This window comes from Octodon degus, unplaced genomic scaffold (genome assembly GCF_000260255.1).
Source record: "Octodon degus isolate 3935 unplaced genomic scaffold, OctDeg1.0 scaffold00068, whole genome shotgun sequence".
Classification (NCBI taxonomy): Eukaryota; Metazoa; Chordata; class Mammalia; order Rodentia; family Octodontidae; genus Octodon; species Octodon degus.
In genome coordinates this window covers 1147381-1167380 of record NW_004524644.1, presented here as the reverse complement: position 1 = coordinate 1167380, position 20000 = coordinate 1147381, and the positions used below count along the sequence as shown (strand labels likewise).

Genomic DNA, 20000 nt, shown 5'->3' with positions numbered 1-20000 from the left:
GCTGAGCTGGCCACACACACACACACCACTCTCTCTCTCTCTCTCTCTCTCTCTCTCTCTCTCTCTCTCTCAAATAAATAAAAAAAAATAAAAAATAAAAAAAATAAATAAATAATAAAAAAGGTCTGGAGATATAGCTAAGCACAAAAATCCTGGGTTCAAGTTCAAGTGAACAGATACTTGGTATAGCTCAGGGGTAGAGCATTTGATAACAAAATTAACAAACACTACCCAGAAGTTGGATGATTCAATAGTCAATTTTCCCTAAATTGATGCATAAATTCCCTTATAATAGTGACAGCAGAACTTTTTCTAGACACTATAAACTGAAATGAAGACTAGAATGCAGTAGCAGTATTTAAATATACAATGGTGAATATAACCATCAAAAAGTCATCAGTGATTATAGTATTTAAGAATTATTAGAAAATTCTTTAAATTAGGTCTATTTTTCCAAATGATCGATCTAAGTGGTAAAATGAGGATTAGTCAATAAAGGAGCTACTGTCTATAGAAGAATTCTGCCATTCTCCAGCTTGACATATAAAGAATGGCAGCCTTTTTTATACAAACATTATGTATGGAACTAGTTTCAAAAACAGGCCATTAGATTATGGTACAGTGCCATTCAACTATGTCTCCCACCAGAGTGCAGGACTCACACTGCACTGAAGACTTGACACAGCTTTGTTAAACATAAAACAGCTGAGCAACTGACTCAGCCTCAAGACACAGAAATGAATTTGATTCTGCACAATAACTTTGAGTGGGAGAATTATACAAAAGAAAGGCAGGAACAAGAAAAAAACAGTAGAAGGAGCAAGGAGCACAAACATGGCTATTCATGCAATTCTTTGATTAAAAATATAAGAGGAATATTGGGCACACTTATAACTCCACGTGCTAAGGAGGACTGAAGGATCACAAGTTTAAAGCTAGAATAGGTATTTTAGCAAGATCTTGCCTGAAAATTTTAAAAAAAACAGTCCCAGCACTAAGGAGGATGAGGCAGGAAGATCATGAGTTTAAGGCTAGCCTGGGCTGCACAGAGCCATGCTCCCAAAAATAAAGCGGGAGAAGAAGGAAGAAAAGCTAGGAATACAGCTCAATACTATATTATTTTTCCAGTAGCAGAGAAATAAATAAAACCATCAACAACATCCAAAAAAAAAAAAATTCCATACTTTCTGAAGGATGCAAAGAGGGATATCAGATAGTCAAAATGGTAAGCCATGGGGCTGGTGAGATGGCTCAGTGGTCTAAAGCACCTACTTGGAACAAGCTTAGTAAACCACAGGGACCACGGTTCAATCCCCCAGCACCACATGCCAGCCCGCCCCGCCCCCTGGTGGGCTGAGCTGGCCACACACACACACACACACACACACACACACACTAAATAAATAAATAAATGTAAAAAAAAAATCAAAAAAAAAAATGGTAAGCCAGAGAAGTTGGGTTGAGTAATAATTTGGACAAAGTCCCCCAAAAGACATGCCAATGGTGTATAAAAAAGGAGATTAAACTGTGGAAAAAGTATCAAGTATTTATCTGTGTAAAGTATGCTGGTAAATGGCATAAATATATAGAAGGAAACATAAAAGTAAAATTTTTACTTAAGTGAGGTAGGGAAGGATGAGGAAGAATGGCCTGTGGAATTTTCTGTTACAATTCTCATGCATGTACTTTATCCAACATAATTAGTTTTAATTATTCTCTATAGATAATGAGTCATCAGAGTTGTTAATTCTCCACTATCTTGGCTACTCCCCACTTGGTGGAGGTTTCAGCAGATGGCCCATTTCTATTTTTCTTATAAAACATTTGTTGTGAAAGAAATTTAAAGTCAAGAAGCCAAATCGGATTTTTGAATTGGCTTCCAACTGAAATAATCCTGTCTTTCTTGGGCTCCAATATCAGAAAGAGTTCAGAGTTAATTATGTTAAGTATTCACTGACAACACATTTTCTGAAGGTAAACAGTTTAAAAAGTAATTCCCTGCAATTGAAAGTTGACTTTGCATATATATTTCAAAAATAATTCCAAAGCACTTTGAATTATGGTTAATTCCAGTATTTCACAAAGTTGATTTTTTTTAATTTATAAAGTCAGAGAATCATCAAAAATGTAGAATAAGTAGCCACAGGCTGGATAAGAATAATTTGATACAAATAGTGTGGTATAAATATAATAACCAATTACGCTTGTGATTGTCCAAATTTAAGACAAATATATAAAATTAAAAATTAAAGACCTCATATCAAGATTTTTAGAAATAAAAAGAAATATCCAATCAGAATATTTATAACTAAAAAGATAAACATTACTTGAAAAATGCTTTTAATTGAGACATTTTAGGATTACATTCACCTTTGTTGTTTTGTCATCAATGTGAAGCCAAACTGCTGTCCCATTTACTAATAAACACACAAACCTACAAAATTGTGACATAAAATTAGGTTTAAGTCACCAACTGCAGCGTTTTTCAAAATCAATATTGTACATGAATACAAATTATACTATATGCACAAATATGAAAATCTGTTACTATGGAAACAAGAATCTATAAATTCTGACATGTTTTCATGAGATTTTTTACAAAAACAATATAATCTGATTCTCAATCCAGTGGTTTAGATATTAGCACATCTAAAAATAAGGTAAGTTAGAGATACCCTATAAAGATCTGAGTAACATAAGCACCAAATAAATTTGTGTTCTTTTAAAAAGAAATAAAATTCAACTAAGCATTCAGTTGATTAAAAACTAAATGTTGTTGTGCTACATATCTTTTAACTACATATCACTATACAAGGAATACAAAGCAGTGTCCAGAAATGAGCTTTTCTGCTGCTGGTACTGCTTAATGAAACTTCATGTTTTGTTGTTTTGTTTTGTTTTTTCAAAACTATCTCATGCAGAAACAAAGCATAGAATATATTTCAACAAAAAGGTTATGCTGTAATTAAATGACTGAACCCAAATCATCCAATTCAAGTACTTTGACACTCTTCCAAAGAGAAGGAGACAAATTAACAGGGTGTGGTTTGCATAGTTCTAGTCCTGACTCTGTTGGTAACACTTCTAGATTCTTTTAAGTAAATAGATTTCTCTGTGCTTTAGTTTCTTGTACTTTATGGAAATATCTGATAACAAACCTAACCAAACATTGGAGTTCTTAGGCAGAAAAGCATGATATATGTGATATATATAATTTCCTTATCCCTATGAGAAGCTTCAACTGATAGCACATTTTCTCTGATTTTAATTTTAAGCTTAAAAATAATATTTAATGTGTATCAGTGAGGCTGAAATTCTAATAAGACCCTTTTCCCCAACTTTCAAAATTCATTAATAACACACATTTTCATTTTTAGCACTACCAAACCCCAAAGCCGTGCAGCAAATTTAAAAAATTTACAACAAAAATTTTCACATTACTCTCAACTACTCTCCTATAAAAATGCAATTCAAAACCTGTACTCATCAGCTATTCCCCTACAAATCTTAAGTAATACTTAAGAAAGATAAAAAAAAAAAAAAGATTATGCTTTTCAAAATTAGAACAATTCTAAATACAGGATTTTGAAGATAATATTCCTAAAATAACAGAAACAAGTGATGATTAATATTTTAATAATTCAGCTATCAACTAGGGCATCTTATGTGCCAACAGTTAAAAAATCCAGTTCATACATACTAAGTCCAAAATAATTTATCATTACTATTGAGAAGAGAAATATATTTATAGATAATCAAAGACAACAGAAACTTAAATTTACATTAATATTTATCACTATTCTATTATTTTCACATATCTTAAATATTATTTTTATAATTAACCACATATATTTTCAACAACATTAGCATACAGATACATACAATATTTAAGAAATAACCATCCACTAAAAAAAGTGCCATATTAGAAATAAAAAAGGCCAATTGAAATAAAATACTGATTGCAAATGATCAGTGTAAACCCACTAAGTAACAGTTACCTAAGGTGAAGAGTAGTAACCTCCAAAAGTAAAGCAAATGATTAAAGTTTTATACACTCCAACTAAGCTATTAGCAATAGAATGCTTATAAACTGTTATAGGATACAATCACCTTAGCTCAATTTAATATTTTGAATGAATGAAGGAATAAAATGAAATAGCTGAATGAATGAACGTTGAAGTCATGACAATGTTTAACACTTTGAGATGCTCACAACAACTTGGGCTAGAAATGAATACAAACAAATTAGCTGAAATTTAATATGGGTCACAGTAAAGGTGGAGTGGATTTCCATTTGCAGAGCATAAACATCAACCAAAAACAGTTTTGAAAATATCACAAGTACCATTATCAAGACTTCAAATAGAAAATATTACTTTACTGTGCATATTTCCCTATCCCCCACCCTCCTTAGTTTTTAATGTTTAGAATAAGTAATCAACAAACTGAAATACACATTTTAGAAAGATTAATTTATTCACACTGTTTTTAAGAACAATATATACTGTTTTTAAAAAGAGTCCTTATATAAAACAGTGGGGGGGGGGATCCCTGCTATACATATGAAGCACAGTTTAAGCCCAATACAACTGACCAATCACAATTAGTGAATGCACTGCATCTCTCTGCAGTGGAGAGAAGCGACAAGGTAGGCTGTCATTCTGCAAAAGCTGCTCAGAACAGGCTTTCCTCGGGAAAAGCAGTGCCGTTCCTTTTTAGAAAGACTGAATCTAAATGTTGTCTCTGGAGACAAGAAGGCTTCAGTATGTTAAATTACTTTCATTATGTATTTTCAGAGGCTTATTGATTGCACAGTGGGAAGAGTGAGAGACTGCAGCAGCCTCTAAGCAGCACTACACGTTCCATACATTAGCAGTCCTGCTGAAACAATGGCACAGTACAGACACATATTTTCATTAAGGTCATTTTTGAAGAGCTGTTTACGACCCTCTTCCCCCATCCTCTACTAACAAGTGAACAAAATGAATCAATCAAATGGAAAATGCTTCAACTACATCAAGAATTTATCAAATCTTTAGCAGAGGTAAGATATGTTCCTTATTATAGTATACAGCTGCTTTGGAACCAGCACGGTGGGGTAAAATTACTTTGAAATTTTTCAGCCTAAATTTTAAGAGTTTGTTTGTTGCTACTTATTGTTAAACATGTAATTTTTAGATCTATTTCTTTTAAAACATGATATATTTTAAATGTAAATTTTTAGAATGAGTTGTTAAACCAAAAATATTCTATGCTAATTCACATTAGCTTTTAGGTCACTTTGGACTGTTGAATATTCTGAATGTCATCAGTACAGTTTTTTCTGTTGTCCAAAAATATTTATATTTCTTATAAGAATGAGGTTTAATATTTAGTTATTACTCAATTTTATGCTAAGTTTATCAGTCATGTGCCTTGAAAATTAATTCACAGTTACATTTTTGTATTAACCTTTTTACATCCAACTACATGAGCATTCAATGAAAATTTCTAGTATCTTATCATATAATCTACTTTAATGAGTTAAAATTCAAAGCATGTGCTAACAATTAAGCAAGCTACAATATTTTTGCTGCATGAAATGTTAAATTTATCACAAAAAAGAAATGACAGCATGTTTAGTGTATTCTAACTTCATAATCTCTGAAAATATATGTTAGCTTCTGTAAAGAGAGCAGAAATAATTTAAAAATACAGCCTTTCTGTAATGGTTATATTTGCAATGGTAACTACTGTAAAGAAAATATATACAGTCTGTTTGAAAAAGGGAATATTTACTTCAAGAAAGTTAATTTATGCACATAACTGTACAATATATTTTGTTTATCTTGAGAATGAATACTATAGGGTCTTAAATTCAGAAAAAACTAAGGAATTTTTAATTGATTAGAAATTATTATGGACCTTATTTCTTAAATCATTTTTTTTTCTTTTTCACAAAGGCCCATAACAACTAATTTAGCATTTACAACTGGCAATATGAAGAATGCAACTGAGAATCTCCCTGGGTCTCTAAGGCATGAACTGCAAGATATTCTTGTAACACATGATTTTAAGAAACTAAAGAGTTAAAAGGAGGTACTAGGTCTACAGTACTGCTGGAATATAACAAATGGACAGAATTTCAAGAAGATGCTATATAAAATAACTCCAAAAAGAAATACAATATAACTGTAAAAGCTTGAAAGCAAAATGGTGAGCATTTTTAAATGGGGTGTTTATATTGTAACATAACAGAATTGTGGAAGCTACTGAGACTGGAAGAAAGAATGAAACATGAATTTCAAAAAGGAGAATGACATACTTAATCAGCAAGTAAAATAAAGTTTTCCCAAGTGTTTTCTGCACAAAATATTCAGATATTCCAATCAATTGATATGACTAATGGATTTTTCCATCTGAGTTTTATGACCAATTATGTATCCTCTTCTAATGAAAACAAACCAAATTAAATAGCAGATGGTTTTTATCAAAAGAATGTGGACTGGATTTATAATACAAAACAAGTTATGTTATCAAGAAATCACTTCAAAATAATGAGGGCTGCTATAGAAAAAGACTTACAATTGTAACAAAAGGATGTCTAAATACATTTTTGAAGTTAGAAACCCTGTGTTTCTTTTTCTATTTTCACATATCTTGGAACATAAAAAGACACATAAACTCCCTCAAAGGGAAACATAATTCCATCATTTGGGGAAATTTCTCTTGGTCGTGACTTTTTAAAGCAAAACAAACACAAACATTATGTACTGTTCTTTAGATATCCATCAGCCAACTAAATCTCATAATTCACGCAGTTGAACTACTGGAGAGAAAATTAAAGAATTCCTACAAGACATGAAATAAAACACAGCCACTTCACTGTTGTCAGGTAAAAATTCATGTCAAAACCTGTCAATGACATCATGTATCAATCTGTGAAAAACTGCTATAGTGAGCCAAAAGTCCCATAAGGCAACAGCAACCAGGTAGGTCAGAATATGCATGCAACCCCACCACACTATTTTAACAATTACAAAAAGATGCATTTTTTTTCCTTAATTATTGTCTAACCTGACATTTCTGCTTTAGCTAACTGATGTGACAAATACCTAGTGTTTAATCTGACAGTTCAAGAAAATTTGGCACACTTAAAATTTTCCATTTTTGTAAGATTTCAGTGTTAGCTAAGACCTCCACATACTTGAACAAATATGCCTCCAGTAATACTTATACCAAGTTGAAAGCAATTAACAATGTTATCCTTTCTGTTTCTGAAATTTTATCCAAAAAGTAACATGCATAAATAAAATTATACTTATAAAACTTGTAAAAGGTAACATCACATTAAAGGTTAACATGAATTTTGAAAATTATTAACTTTTATAATTTATATTTGAATATATAACTTTGCAGTCAAAAAGCTGTACTTGAAATGTGAAATATAGTTGGTTGCATGATTTCATATTTTAAACAAATATTTCAGCCCAGAAAATCAGATATTATTTTTATAAATTACTCTAAATTCCTACATATTATAGATTTACCTACATTAGTTATACAGTTTGGGTTTCTTCACTTTCAAAATTAAAGGTAAATTTAATGCATAACAATATAAAATGTTTCACAGAAAATCTGTAATTTTAAGAGCTTCCTTAAAAATGGCTTTACTACTGCTTTTCATTAGAATTTCATTTTTCCACTTTAAGAACTCTGTTTAAACAAATAAAATCAATGGATACATTCTTTTAAACCACTTCAAAATGGCTATTTCTTAATATGTATTATATTTCAATTTTCTCCTTCTACAAGATACAAGAGATATGGTCACAAAATAAATCATTCATAGTAGTGATTAGTAATCTTTTACCAAGCTTTGAGGCATTTCGATTTGGGATACTATCTCTTCTTCCCATTTTCATAAGTTACCCATTGTAAAAATTCACTGAGCATATTCATCATAATATACAAAATATTTATCATTTACCTTTTTCTGTGGGAAATAATTCCAAATATCCCCTAGTGTTTTGTTAATTTCTGACTAATTTCATAGTCCATCAACACTGATAAGATGGTTTGAAACAAACTAGTATTCTTTACTGTTTATTCTTTTAAATAAATACCTGTACTATTCATTTGACATCTTACAGGATTACACATACACTAATCCTGCTAAAACATATTAACAATTTATTTCTATGTTCTCACAACATTTTTAAATGAAATTTTAAAACAGACTAAAATTGCTCTTGCATACTGGGTAGATTTATTGCATAAATATATACTGCTGTCAAAAATAAACATCTCAATTATTTGCAAATGATGGCAACCCTTTTAGAATATTAACTAATTATTATAGGGGAACAATCCCCATATAATTTCAAAAGAAGAATACAATTTCCTTTCACACAAAAGCAATATAGTGTTGATATTCTTAATTTTACATTTTCCACTAATAATACAGGGACTTTAAATAGACAACAAACTTATTTCTGTTTACAAAGAATACATGTTTATACATCATTTAAATTGCCAAATATCAAATAGTTTGTTCTATTTCACTTTCTAGGGAAAAAACCAACTGCTCCAAAAGAATGTGCTTTTCTCCCATTCTGGAAATCAACATGCAGTCTGAATCGAACATTACAGTGCGAGATGACATTGATGACATCAACACCAATATGTACCAACCACTATCATATCCATTAAGCTTTCAAGTGTCTCTCACTGGATTTCTTATGTTAGAAATTGTGTTGGGACTCGGCAGCAACCTCACCGTATTGGTACTTTACTGCATGAAATCCAACTTAATCAACTCTGTCAGTAACATTATTACAATGAATCTCCATGTACTGGATGTAATAATTTGTGTGGGCTGTATTCCTCTAACTATAGTTATCCTTCTGCTTTCACTGGAGAGCAACACTGCTCTCATCTGCTGTTTCCATGAGGCTTGTGTTTCTTTTGCAAGCGTCTCAACAGCAATCAACGTTTTTGCTATCACTCTGGATAGATATGACATCTCTGTAAAACCTGCAAACCGAATTTTGACAATGGGCAGAGCTGTGATGTTAATGATATCCATTTGGATTATTTCTTTTTTCTCCTTCTTAATTCCCTTTATTGAGGTCAATTTTTTCACTCTTCGAAGTGGAAACACATGGGAAAACAGGACCCTTTTGTGTGTCAGTACAAACGAATACTACACGGAGCTGGGAATGTATTATCACCTCCTCGTACAGATCCCAATATTCTTCTTTACTGTTATAGTAATGCTGATCACGTACACCAAGATACTTCAGGCACTTAATATCCGAATAGGCACGAGGTTTTCAACAGGGCAGAAAAAGAAAGCAAGAAAGAAAAAGACAATTTCTCTAACAACACATGAGACTACAGACATGTCACAAAGCAGTGGTGGGAAAAATGTAGTCTTTGGTGTAAGAACTTCAGTTTCTGTAATAATTGCCCTCCGGCGAGCCGTGAAACGACACCGTGAACGACGAGAAAGGCAGAAAAGAGTCTTCAGAATGTCTTTATTGATTATTTCTACATTTCTTCTCTGTTGGACGCCTATTTCTGTTCTAAATACCACCATTTTATGTCTAGGCCCAAGTGACCTTTTAGTAAAATTAAGATTGTGCTTTCTAGTCATGGCTTATGGAACAACTATATTTCACCCTCTATTATATGCATTCACTAGACAGAAATTTCAGAAAGTTTTGAAAAGTAAAATGAAAAAGCGAGTTGTTTCCATAGTGGAAGCTGACCCCATGCCTAATAATGCTGTAATACATAACTCTTGGATAGATCCAAAAAGAAGCAAAAAAATTTCCTATGAAGACAGTGAAATAAGAGAGAAATGTTTAGTACCTCAGGTTGTTACAGACTAAGGAAAATTGTGAAGTTCACCAAATCTATCTTCAGGAGAGTTTTAAATTTAAATTGTAAAACATGAAATTACTGCCAAATATAAGAAAAAACATTTTAAGTATTGGTTATGTTGTAAATTTTCAAATGTGAATGTCAATTAGCTTAGGTCATATATATCAATTTCTTCATTACTTAATGTATTTGTTGCATGGCAGTTTGTTAAAGTACTATCATGTGTATATTTTGTCAATAATATGTCCATCAGAAGATATTCATGTAAGTCATATTTTTAAAGAATAAATACATAGCCTTAAAACAGTGCATAACTTAAAAATGTAACTGATACAGGTATCTGCTTTTTAAAAATATATAAAGTGTATTGTTTCTAAATCACAAACTACAGATATATTTGTATGACAACTGGAATAGCCTTTAACAAGAACCAAAATTACAGGCTCAAAACAGTCCACGAGTTTCTGTATCACTGTTTGTTTCCTGGTATAATATACTTGCTATATTATATCATGTTTCATAAGTAATGAACTATGTATGAAACTTTATTCTTCCTTTTGAATGTAGAAAACCATAAGCTTTATTAGTACTTTAAAACCTCAAGAACCAAAAACAAACATCCCTATATATGCACACCAAGATAGGGAAATTTTTAAAGTTTATTATTGAAAAAGAAAAAAGACTGATCTTCTAAGATCAAAGATACTATGCCTATAACATTAAAAATAATAATAATAATAACAGAGGAAAGGAAAAGCACCTTTTTCTTCCCTCCTTCATTTGCTTGGTTCTAAGCCAAATGTTCTAGGTCATCAAAATACTGATTAAAAACCAGTGGTTAAAATAAAGTGATTTCTAACTTTATTCAACTTGGCCTTTTTGTATAAACTAAGTTAACCATACAAATCTGAATACTAGAAAGAAGAAAAAAAGGATTTTTTTATAGTGCTATAGAAAAGCCTAACAAAGCTGTTTCTAACTTTAGATACAGAGCAACTAGAGTAATACAATTTATACAATGTTCCTAAGCAATCACAACTCCCAAGCTTTTTAAAATAAAGTAGATCTGTTTCCACTCTGAAAATAATTAAGATAATGATAAATCCTGTCACTTTTTCTACTTCACCACAATATAATAATCATTTTTCTCTTCACTCCTCAATTCATGTTAGAAAACCATGAAATTACTAATTCTAACTATAGATTATAAGATTGAAAATCTACAGCAAATAAATATTTTCAATTGGTATAATGTAATAATTTGACATTAAGTGCTAAGATCACTATCAGAAAGATAGCAATAAGTTATTTAAAATAAGCCAAGTACTTGTTATAGTGTAATTTATTAGCTGGACAGCAATTATTATTTTTAATACTATATTCACTTAATAATGTAAAACTCATTTTTAAATTAAAAAAGTCAGACAATATGTCATTTTATACAAATAAATGAAATTCACCAAGTCTAGTTTACTAAATACTCTAATCCCTGAGGAAATGAGCATCATGCATTAGCTTGAATTCACTGAGCTTACTGGCAAATTAAATAGTGATTTACTTCTGATAATAATGTTAACATAATGTTAAATCTTGGCAAACACCCAGTTTCCTTTTGCTTTTCTTCCCACTGTTTTATGGAATTAAAAAAACCCTTCAGCTTGACAAAATGTAGCATAAGCAAGACTGATTTTTTTTTTTTTAATCCTGAAAAGAAACTAACATATCATGGACAAAAGTGTTAAGAAAATTTTTAATCAATAAACATATTTGAACAGAATATGTCCTGATATCTTCATTTGAAATTTGAAAATGAATTTATATTTAGACACCCAAACATAAATTAAAATTTTATCATCTACTTATATAATCTTAATAAAATCAGACTAATTTTAGACTCTTCATTTCAAGAAAAACCCTTTGTGTTTTAAATACTTTTTAATATTCAGGTTTACAGGCATGCCAAAAAAATTAAGTATAAAAGCAGATTTCTTAATGTATTTACCTAGTAGTTTTCATGTGTTCTTACCTTCTGTAATAAGAAACAAAATAAAATGCAAATGGCAGATATTATAACTGCCCTATAAAGTATTTCACACCTCTGTCCTTGGAGTAAACAATATTAAGCATTTAGTTCACCTGTAATGATCTTTCAGGTATACAAAAGAGCATCCACTTACCTACAACAAAGAAAATTCACACCTACAACTTTTGATAGCATTTTAATGTGTTAAGTAGTACATAATAGGGCAGCATAGATAGCTCAGTGGTCTAAGCACTTGTCTGGCAAGTGCAAGGACCCAGGTTCCATCCCCAGTACCACATGCAGTTCTGGCCCCACCCCGGGAAGACCATTACAGCCACTGAATCAGGGTGTGGTGGTGCACACCTGTAATGGAGAGGCTGAGACAGTAGGATCACTACATGTCTAAGCTGAGTAGCGAGACACTGTACTATATACATACATTTTTAAAAGACTTTTTAAAGTAGTACATAATATGTGAACTAAAATAATATTTTGTGTTAAAAATTCAGCTTTCAGAACCTATTTGCAAGTATTTTGAGCAAATGACCTCTGGTTAAATGAACGATCAAGAAGTTTAGACAATTTTATTTTTTATGATATATTTCTTCTATGGAAAGCTTAAAACTCACTGAATGCAGGATAGATTTTGTCCAGTGTGTAAAATTTTCCTTATTACTAATAATTTTAAACACCAAAAATCATGAATAATACTTTTTCCTAAGGAGCTAGCATAAAAATTTAAAAAGCAAATGCAATTCTAAAATGTTTGGGATCATTGTTTTGTTCTGCTTTGTTTGGAGACGAGGTTTTGCTATGTGGTTCAGACTGACCTTGAATTTACTAGGTAGCCTACACTGACCTCAACTCGTAACAATCCTCCAGCCTCGGCCTCCTGAGTGGTGGAGTTATACACATGTACCTCCACGTCCAGCTCCATTAAGTCTTTTAGATTTCAGAGTTTTTCCAATTTGAAATAGCTACGTAAGAGACTGACAGACAAGATAGGTTAGATAGATCAGATAGACAGATATTTTTTTAAAAAATTGTATTTCATCTACATCATATCCACATAACCTGATGATAATTTTACACAGTATTTGTAGTGCATTTAAATTTCAACTAAAATCTATCTTATGAGGTCAGGTGCAGAATTCCCCCCCACACACACAGTGTCACGTTTGTGCACGAAAAGTTGTAATTTAAAACATTTTGGATTTTTGGACTTCAGATGCTCAAGTTATAGTAAAAAGTATAAAAACATATAAAATAAGAGATAAATGTGGTAAATTCTTTAAAAGAATAGTTAAGTTCTTATGAAGAAAAGCATGTTAGTTTTAAGAACAACATAAGCATTGTTAAAGAAACCAAGTACAGCGTGATGTGGAAAGAGCACATGTTCTGTTATAAGAAAGTAACACAAACTGAGAAGTTTATCTACAAGGCAAAATTAGGATACTGGAGTAAGGAATAATAACATGAGAAATGACTTTCCAAACAAATTAATAGAATAGTAATGTGCAGATAATTGATTCTGAAAGACACAGAAGACAGAAAGCTACTGCCATGAACTTGATATGCAACAAAAGGATTGGCAAAAACAATGCAGTAGCTCTCCAAAGGAGTGTTAGCTGTGACAGGCAATGAAGGCAAAATCAACAGGATTTACCAACTGTGTAACAGCAACTTGGTATGAGGCAACCTTAGGATACTAAATAACCCTCAATAGCAATATTTCTAAAGATAATATTGATAAGTCCAATAACTAATATTATATTAAAGTCAAGCAACATTAAAGTAATTTCAAGATCACCTCAGAAAATGTAACTTTGTTTTTTCATGAGATGAGTGAAATAGGTTATTTTTGTGAATGTATACAAGATATACAAACCCCCATAAAATATTGTATTTCTTTAATTTCTTTCCTCCAAAAAGAGGGAGAAATAAGAAAACTAAGCAAATTTTTGGAGATCATTTTCTTTATATATTAACGATGGGCACTTGTAAATTCTCCTGATGGTAAATTAAGCTTCCCCTTCAAGGAACTCTCAGCAAGTTAAAGTCGTGTTATAAACATTAGAGGAAAACAGGAGCCCAGGGGACATGATAAAAAGAAAGACTAAGGAGAAGATAAAACAAAGATAAGGCTAGGAAAAGACCTAAACTACTTAGACACATAGCTCTAGGAGATACACAAATATATCAGAATAGGGCCGAGGAAATAGCTCAGTGGCTTAAGCGCCTGGCAGGCAAACACAAGGTCCTGAGTTTGATCCCCAGTACCAAAATAAATAAATAAATTAGAATAGTGGATTATAGTTCACAGAAGAAAACAAATTTAAAAACTGACCTTTTTTCTAAAACACATTCAAATTAATGAAAAACACTCCAGGTGACACAATAGACCTAACAGAAATATAACAGCATATACTATATCATAAGAGGTAGAATATTATAATATTACAGCAATCCACAGATGAAATAGAGTGGTACTGGTGTAGAAACATGAAAAAATGGCTTATCACTGATATGAAAACGATGATTTTTTAAGGAATAATGTTTTTGTGGGAGAAAAAGAGCTGAGCAAACTTAATTACAATAATATTTCTCCTTTGGCTTATGACAACACAACATGTAAAAATAACCCATGTACTGTATCTCTACCATTCAATTCACACATTTTTTCAGACCCCACTAAACTGTAGCCATGGCTTTCAAGCATGACAGCTCTGTACTTCCACCAGCAAGTGGTAAAAAGTGCTGTCATCCCTGTCACTGCCACCAATATCAACTCTCTACTACTATCAAACCCTGAAGCATCAAGTCAGATAAGGAAAGAAAGCTGAGTCCATCTGGGACTGAGGTCATTTCGCTCACACTCCTTCTATGAAAGCAGTACATCACATTTTTCTAAGAAGTATTAAGCAAGGCAGATTCCCAAAGCACCTCTACCAATTTTTCAGGATGTAAAGAAAAAGCAAAAAGACAGGATAAGTTATAAAGAAATTTCTTTCTTCTCAAACAGCTATGACATATAATACCAACACATATAGAAAATAAAAATTTCAATGAAACATAAAAATGTTTAAATATTATTAATAAATAAGGGCTCCAGCCATGTTAAATATAGACTGCAAAAATGAGAAATGTAAATGGGACTGCAGTGAGATGAGAAAGACATATTTCAGAACCTGAAAATTCTTTAAATCAATTTACATGCTCTACATTTTAACAGTTTTCTTCCCAATTATTTTTTAAAAATTACTGTCTTGTTATTGAACAAAAAGCTAGCAATCTATAGCCTAATAGCTCTATAAAACTCAAACTCACAACTAAGATAATATTTATATTAAACTCTCATAATGCTTCCCAAATAAGAGCCTGATACAACCTAAGTGGTCAGTAAATATTAGCAGAGTGAAAAGGGAATAATTTTAAAGCTTTTAACCTAGTGTTCTATCTTGCATAAAACAATTTTTTTACATCAAAATCCTCTACAGTGCTTGTTTAAGATGAGACACAGTGTCTTCTCTTGTTTAAAATACCAATTCCTAGGCAGCCTGGCTGAGTCAGAATCTCTGGGGTTTCAGCATCTAAAAAAACTATTTTAAATAAGTAGTCTCGAGTGATTTCAAACCCACAGTTTAAGAACCACTACTTTAAAACCATACACAGTGGCATGGACCGCAGTCCCAGATAAAGCCACAAGGGAAGATGAGGCAAGAGGACAGCTTGAACCCAGAAGCTTAAGGCTGCCGTGGTCAGCCATACCCAAGGCACCAGAAAGCTAAAAGGCTGTTACTTTGGGTGTCAGAAGATAGACTGTACCAGGAAAACAATCAGGTAAGTAAAAAATGAAAAGGTATACTCTCTGCTCAGAATTCAAGTCAGACCATACTGCCTTCATGGAGAAAAAATTGTGAAGACTAATTCATTTCAATTAGCTACATTTTAGTTGGATTATATATATGATTAATCCATGAAGACATCAGCTTCCAAAGAACACAAACTCTGTTTCTTAAAAATAAGTTATCTAGACTAAAAAAGTTCATTTTAAAAACTATATACTCTCACAAGGCAAAACAATATTAAATATGAAATATGACAAAATAAACCACTATATACTTGTCATTAAGCAAAATCATAAACTTACATGACTACCATCTGTAATTAGAATAACCCATTCTGACCATAAATATTCTTTTTGAGTATGTTTGATCATTTCAATATAAGATATAATACTGGACACAAAGGATAAAAATTACTTCTAAGATAATTTTATATTGCAAATACCACAAAACTGTTTCTTGTGTTTAAAACAAGTCATCCAGATGTAAATCTGAATCAAACTTTTTTTTATTGTCATTTCCTTTGCTCTAGCACAATTTCAGAAGTATTCAGTTATTTTTCAATAATTTTATGGCATTCTATAATTTCCTGTTGTATATAGGTTAAATAACACAAATTTTTATAAATACTTCAATCAATATAAAAATATGATTAAAAAAATCACTATCCTAAGAACCTTATTTTCTTATTTTCTTTTTTCTTTGGGTGTTTTGACACAAGATCTTGCTATATATATAGTCTACACTGGCCTCAAACTCACAGTAATTCTCCTGTCTTGGCCTCTCTACTGATGGCATTACAAGCACCAGTACACCTTGCTCTAAGAACATTTCTTACTAATCCTTTCACTAAAACAATTCTACTACATTCCATAATGGCTGTCTTCAAGAATTTTTATTAAGCAAATCATAGAAACAACCTATAATAGCTTAGAATGTATTACTGAAAATGTGCTGCTAGTAAATTTAACTTAAAGACACAGAGACAACAATATACAATAGGGTCACTTGACATCATCTTATAGAAAAAAAATTCTAAATAATATACTCTAGATATACAATGAGTTAATATAGGGTTTTATAAGTACCTGAAATTGGAAACAAATGTCAAAGGTGTTTACATGTGTATATACTGGAACAAAATTTGAAAATTCTGTAAGAGCTTCCAAAGATCATGTAACTCAAAATTAATATTACAGGTATTAGGGAGAAGGCAGGCCAGCAAAACTGGTAAATGTCATATGTAATACCCAACACTCTGCAGTATACTGTTTTTTAAAGTACAGACATCATCAATAAATGACATGAGATATTCATCATGTCATTTATTATAAAATAGACTTTATATCAGATAATTTTGCCCAACTGGAGGCTAATACATTCTATTAGGTAGACAAGGGTAGGCTATGACGTCCACTAGGTTAGGATTCAAATGCATTTTTAACAACAATATTTTCAATTTGACATGAGTTAAACAGAATGTAACTGTTTTAGGTTGAGGAACATCTATATGACACAAGTTTTTTAAACATAAAAATTTAGATACAACTCAACTACATGAGAAAATAAGCAACAAATAAGATCAGAGCAAGGCAGAAAGAATTAGAAGTATGGAAATACCTACATGAAATGGAAATGGAAATTACTTATTTCAAGATTATTTCTTGTACTTTCTACTAGGTCATTTAGAAAGGAAAGCAGAGTTCATTACACAATTCTCAGTTGATTAAGATTAAAACTCTCTAGTTGCTCAATAGAAATAGAAACCGTACCTGTTCGTTTGGGGTTTTTTTTTTTTGCAGAACCGGGGACTGAACTCAGATCCTTGCACTTGCCAGGGAAGCGCTTATTCTACTGAGCCATCTCCCCAGCCCTATATGTGTTATTAAGAGCAGAAAGTAGAGTCTCTTTGGGGTCGTCTCAGAAAATATATAATATGTAAACATTTTCCATAACTCTAAAAATAATCTAGTCTCATATGGTGGTTTCTTATATCCCTAAACAGATGAAAATGGACCAAACAGCATTAAAGAAAGACAATGAGCTATCTCTAAACAATTGACTATTATAATTTTCTCAATGTAAAATAATACTATCAAACTAAAGGGAAATTTAGTAAGAAGATTATATGAGACTAAGTAACAAAATGTTTTCCACATATTGTATAATTCGCTAAATGGGGCCAGCATGGCTGGACCAGGGATCAAACCACCGGCCCCTAAACCTGCTTGCAGGCGCTTTAATCCACTGAGCTATTCGGCCAGCCCTTCAACCATTTTTTAACACTCATCTAAGGTATCAAAATGGCTCAGAAAGAAAGACTGGTATTTACAACTTATATTTTTTAATATTTTATTTATTTATTTGGTATAGGGTCTTGCCACGCAGTTCAGACTGGTAGTGATCCTCCTGTCTCAGCCTCTCCAGTGCTGTGATTACAGGTATGCGCCACCATGCCCAGTTTCAGCGGCCCAGCTGGGCGTGGGGCCCACACAGCACACAGTATCAAGGATCAAATCCAGGTACTTGCGCTTGCCAGGCAGGCACTTAGACCGCCAAGCTAACTCTCCGGCCCCAGTATTTACAACTTAAAAGAAAATGAGAGATTTTGTTTTAGGGGGGTTTTATTCAGTGCTGAGGATTAAAACTGGTGCCTCTGCACTAAGCTATGTCACCACGACTTTTCTTTTTTCTTTGAGACAGTGTGGTGCTAAATTGCTAAATTACTCAGGCCATTCTCAAACTTGTGATACTCCTAGCTCAGCCTCCCAAAGTACATGGACTACAAGTGTGTACCACCTGAGCTAAAAGAAGTGTTCTGAAAAGCCTTTCTTTAGGTCCCCAGGTGATCTGATGTACTTATTCCTCTCCTTCCCTCATCTGCCAACCTTCAGAGACTTGATAATGAAGAAAAAGGCATGGAATGATTTACCTACAAAAACAAACTGTCCAGAAATAGTCTCTCCCAACAAATTCTTAAAAAATGGATTGACAAAGAGGCTAAATATCAACCTAACACTGAATAGCCACCTGAACTTAGGAAAAATCAGCATCCCTAAAGTGCCACCCCAGCCTTATACAGAATCAACTGTTACTACATTCTGAAATGACAGGCTAAATAAGTCAATATCAACCTAACACTGAATAGCCACCTGAACTTAGGAAAAATCAGCATCCCTAAAGTGCCACCCCAGCCTTATACAGAATCAACTGTTACTACATTCTGAAATGACAGGCTAAATAAGTCAATATCAACCTAACACTGAATAGCCACCTGAACTTAGGAAAAATCAGCACATCCCTAAAGTGCCACCCCAGCCTTATACAGAATCAACTGTTACTACATTCTGAAATGACAGGCTAAATAAGTCAATTTTCATTAACTTAAAAATCTACTTTAAAGGGCAGGATTCTTATTAAAAAATATTTCTATTGATGATTCAAGAACAGAACAGAAGAAATGGACAGATTCCTAGATAACATATGAATTACCCAAGCTGAAACAAGAAGCTATAAATATTCTAAAATGCCCAGAGTCTGTTGATGAAATTGAAAATGTAATTAAACCTTATCAACAAAGAAAAGCTCAGACCCTAACAAAAACACTGCTGAATTCCACAAGAAATTGAGGAAAGACCTAATACCACTAATTCTCAAACTCTTCAATGAAATTGAAAGGGAAGAAATTCACCTAAACTCACTGAAAGAGAAATAAATGAAAAAACTTTTCACAACAGCATCCAAAAAGTGAAATACTTAGGAGATAATTTAATAAAAGAAGAAAAAGATAGTTACACTGAAAGCTACAGTACTCTGGAAAAGAAGATTGAAGAGGATATCAGAAAAATGAAAGGATATTCCCTGCTCTTAAGTATAAAGAACCAACCTAATGAAAATGGCCATACTCCCAAAATTGTTATATAGATCTAATGAAATCTCAATCAAAACACCAGTAGTATACCTCAAAGAACTAGAGAAACCATTCCTGAAATTCATTAGGAACCTGAAGAAACCTGGAAGAGCAAAACAATTCTGGGCAACAAAGGTAAGGCAGGGTGTATCATAATCCCTGACTTGAAATTATATTATAGAGCTCTTGTGATAATAACAGCATGATACTGGCAATAAAATAGACCTGAGGATCAATGGAACAGATTAAAAGATGCAGAAACAACTCCAAACATACTCAGCCCCCTTATCTTTAACACAGGTGACAAACACCTTCACTGGAAGAAAGATAGCTACTTTAATAAATGGTTCATTCA

General features: G+C 32.2%; 2 protein-coding genes across 5 annotated transcripts in view; one reads left to right on the top strand and one right to left on the bottom strand.

The window, feature by feature from the left end:
• Nucleotides 1-20000, bottom strand: part of Cog5 (component of oligomeric golgi complex 5) — a 359771-nt gene that overhangs the window by 256765 nt on the left and 83006 nt on the right.
• On the top strand, nucleotides 4662-11633 carry Gpr22 (G protein-coupled receptor 22). 4 transcript variants are annotated; one of them, XM_004634985.2, is made up of 4 exons: nucleotides 4662-5044; nucleotides 5943-6195; nucleotides 6801-6971; nucleotides 8552-11633. In XM_004634985.2, exon 4 carries the CDS (start codon nucleotides 8577-8579, stop codon nucleotides 9873-9875), a length of 1299 nt encoding a protein of 432 aa, XP_004635042.1. In that variant the 5' UTR covers nucleotides 4662-5044; nucleotides 5943-6195; nucleotides 6801-6971; nucleotides 8552-8576; the 3' UTR covers nucleotides 9876-11633. The 4 variants fall into 4 exon arrangements, with proteins under 4 accessions (XP_004635042.1, XP_023575284.1, XP_023575285.1 ...); XM_023719516.1 differs by having other exon boundaries at nucleotides 6764-6971; XM_023719517.1 differs by lacking the exon at nucleotides 6801-6971.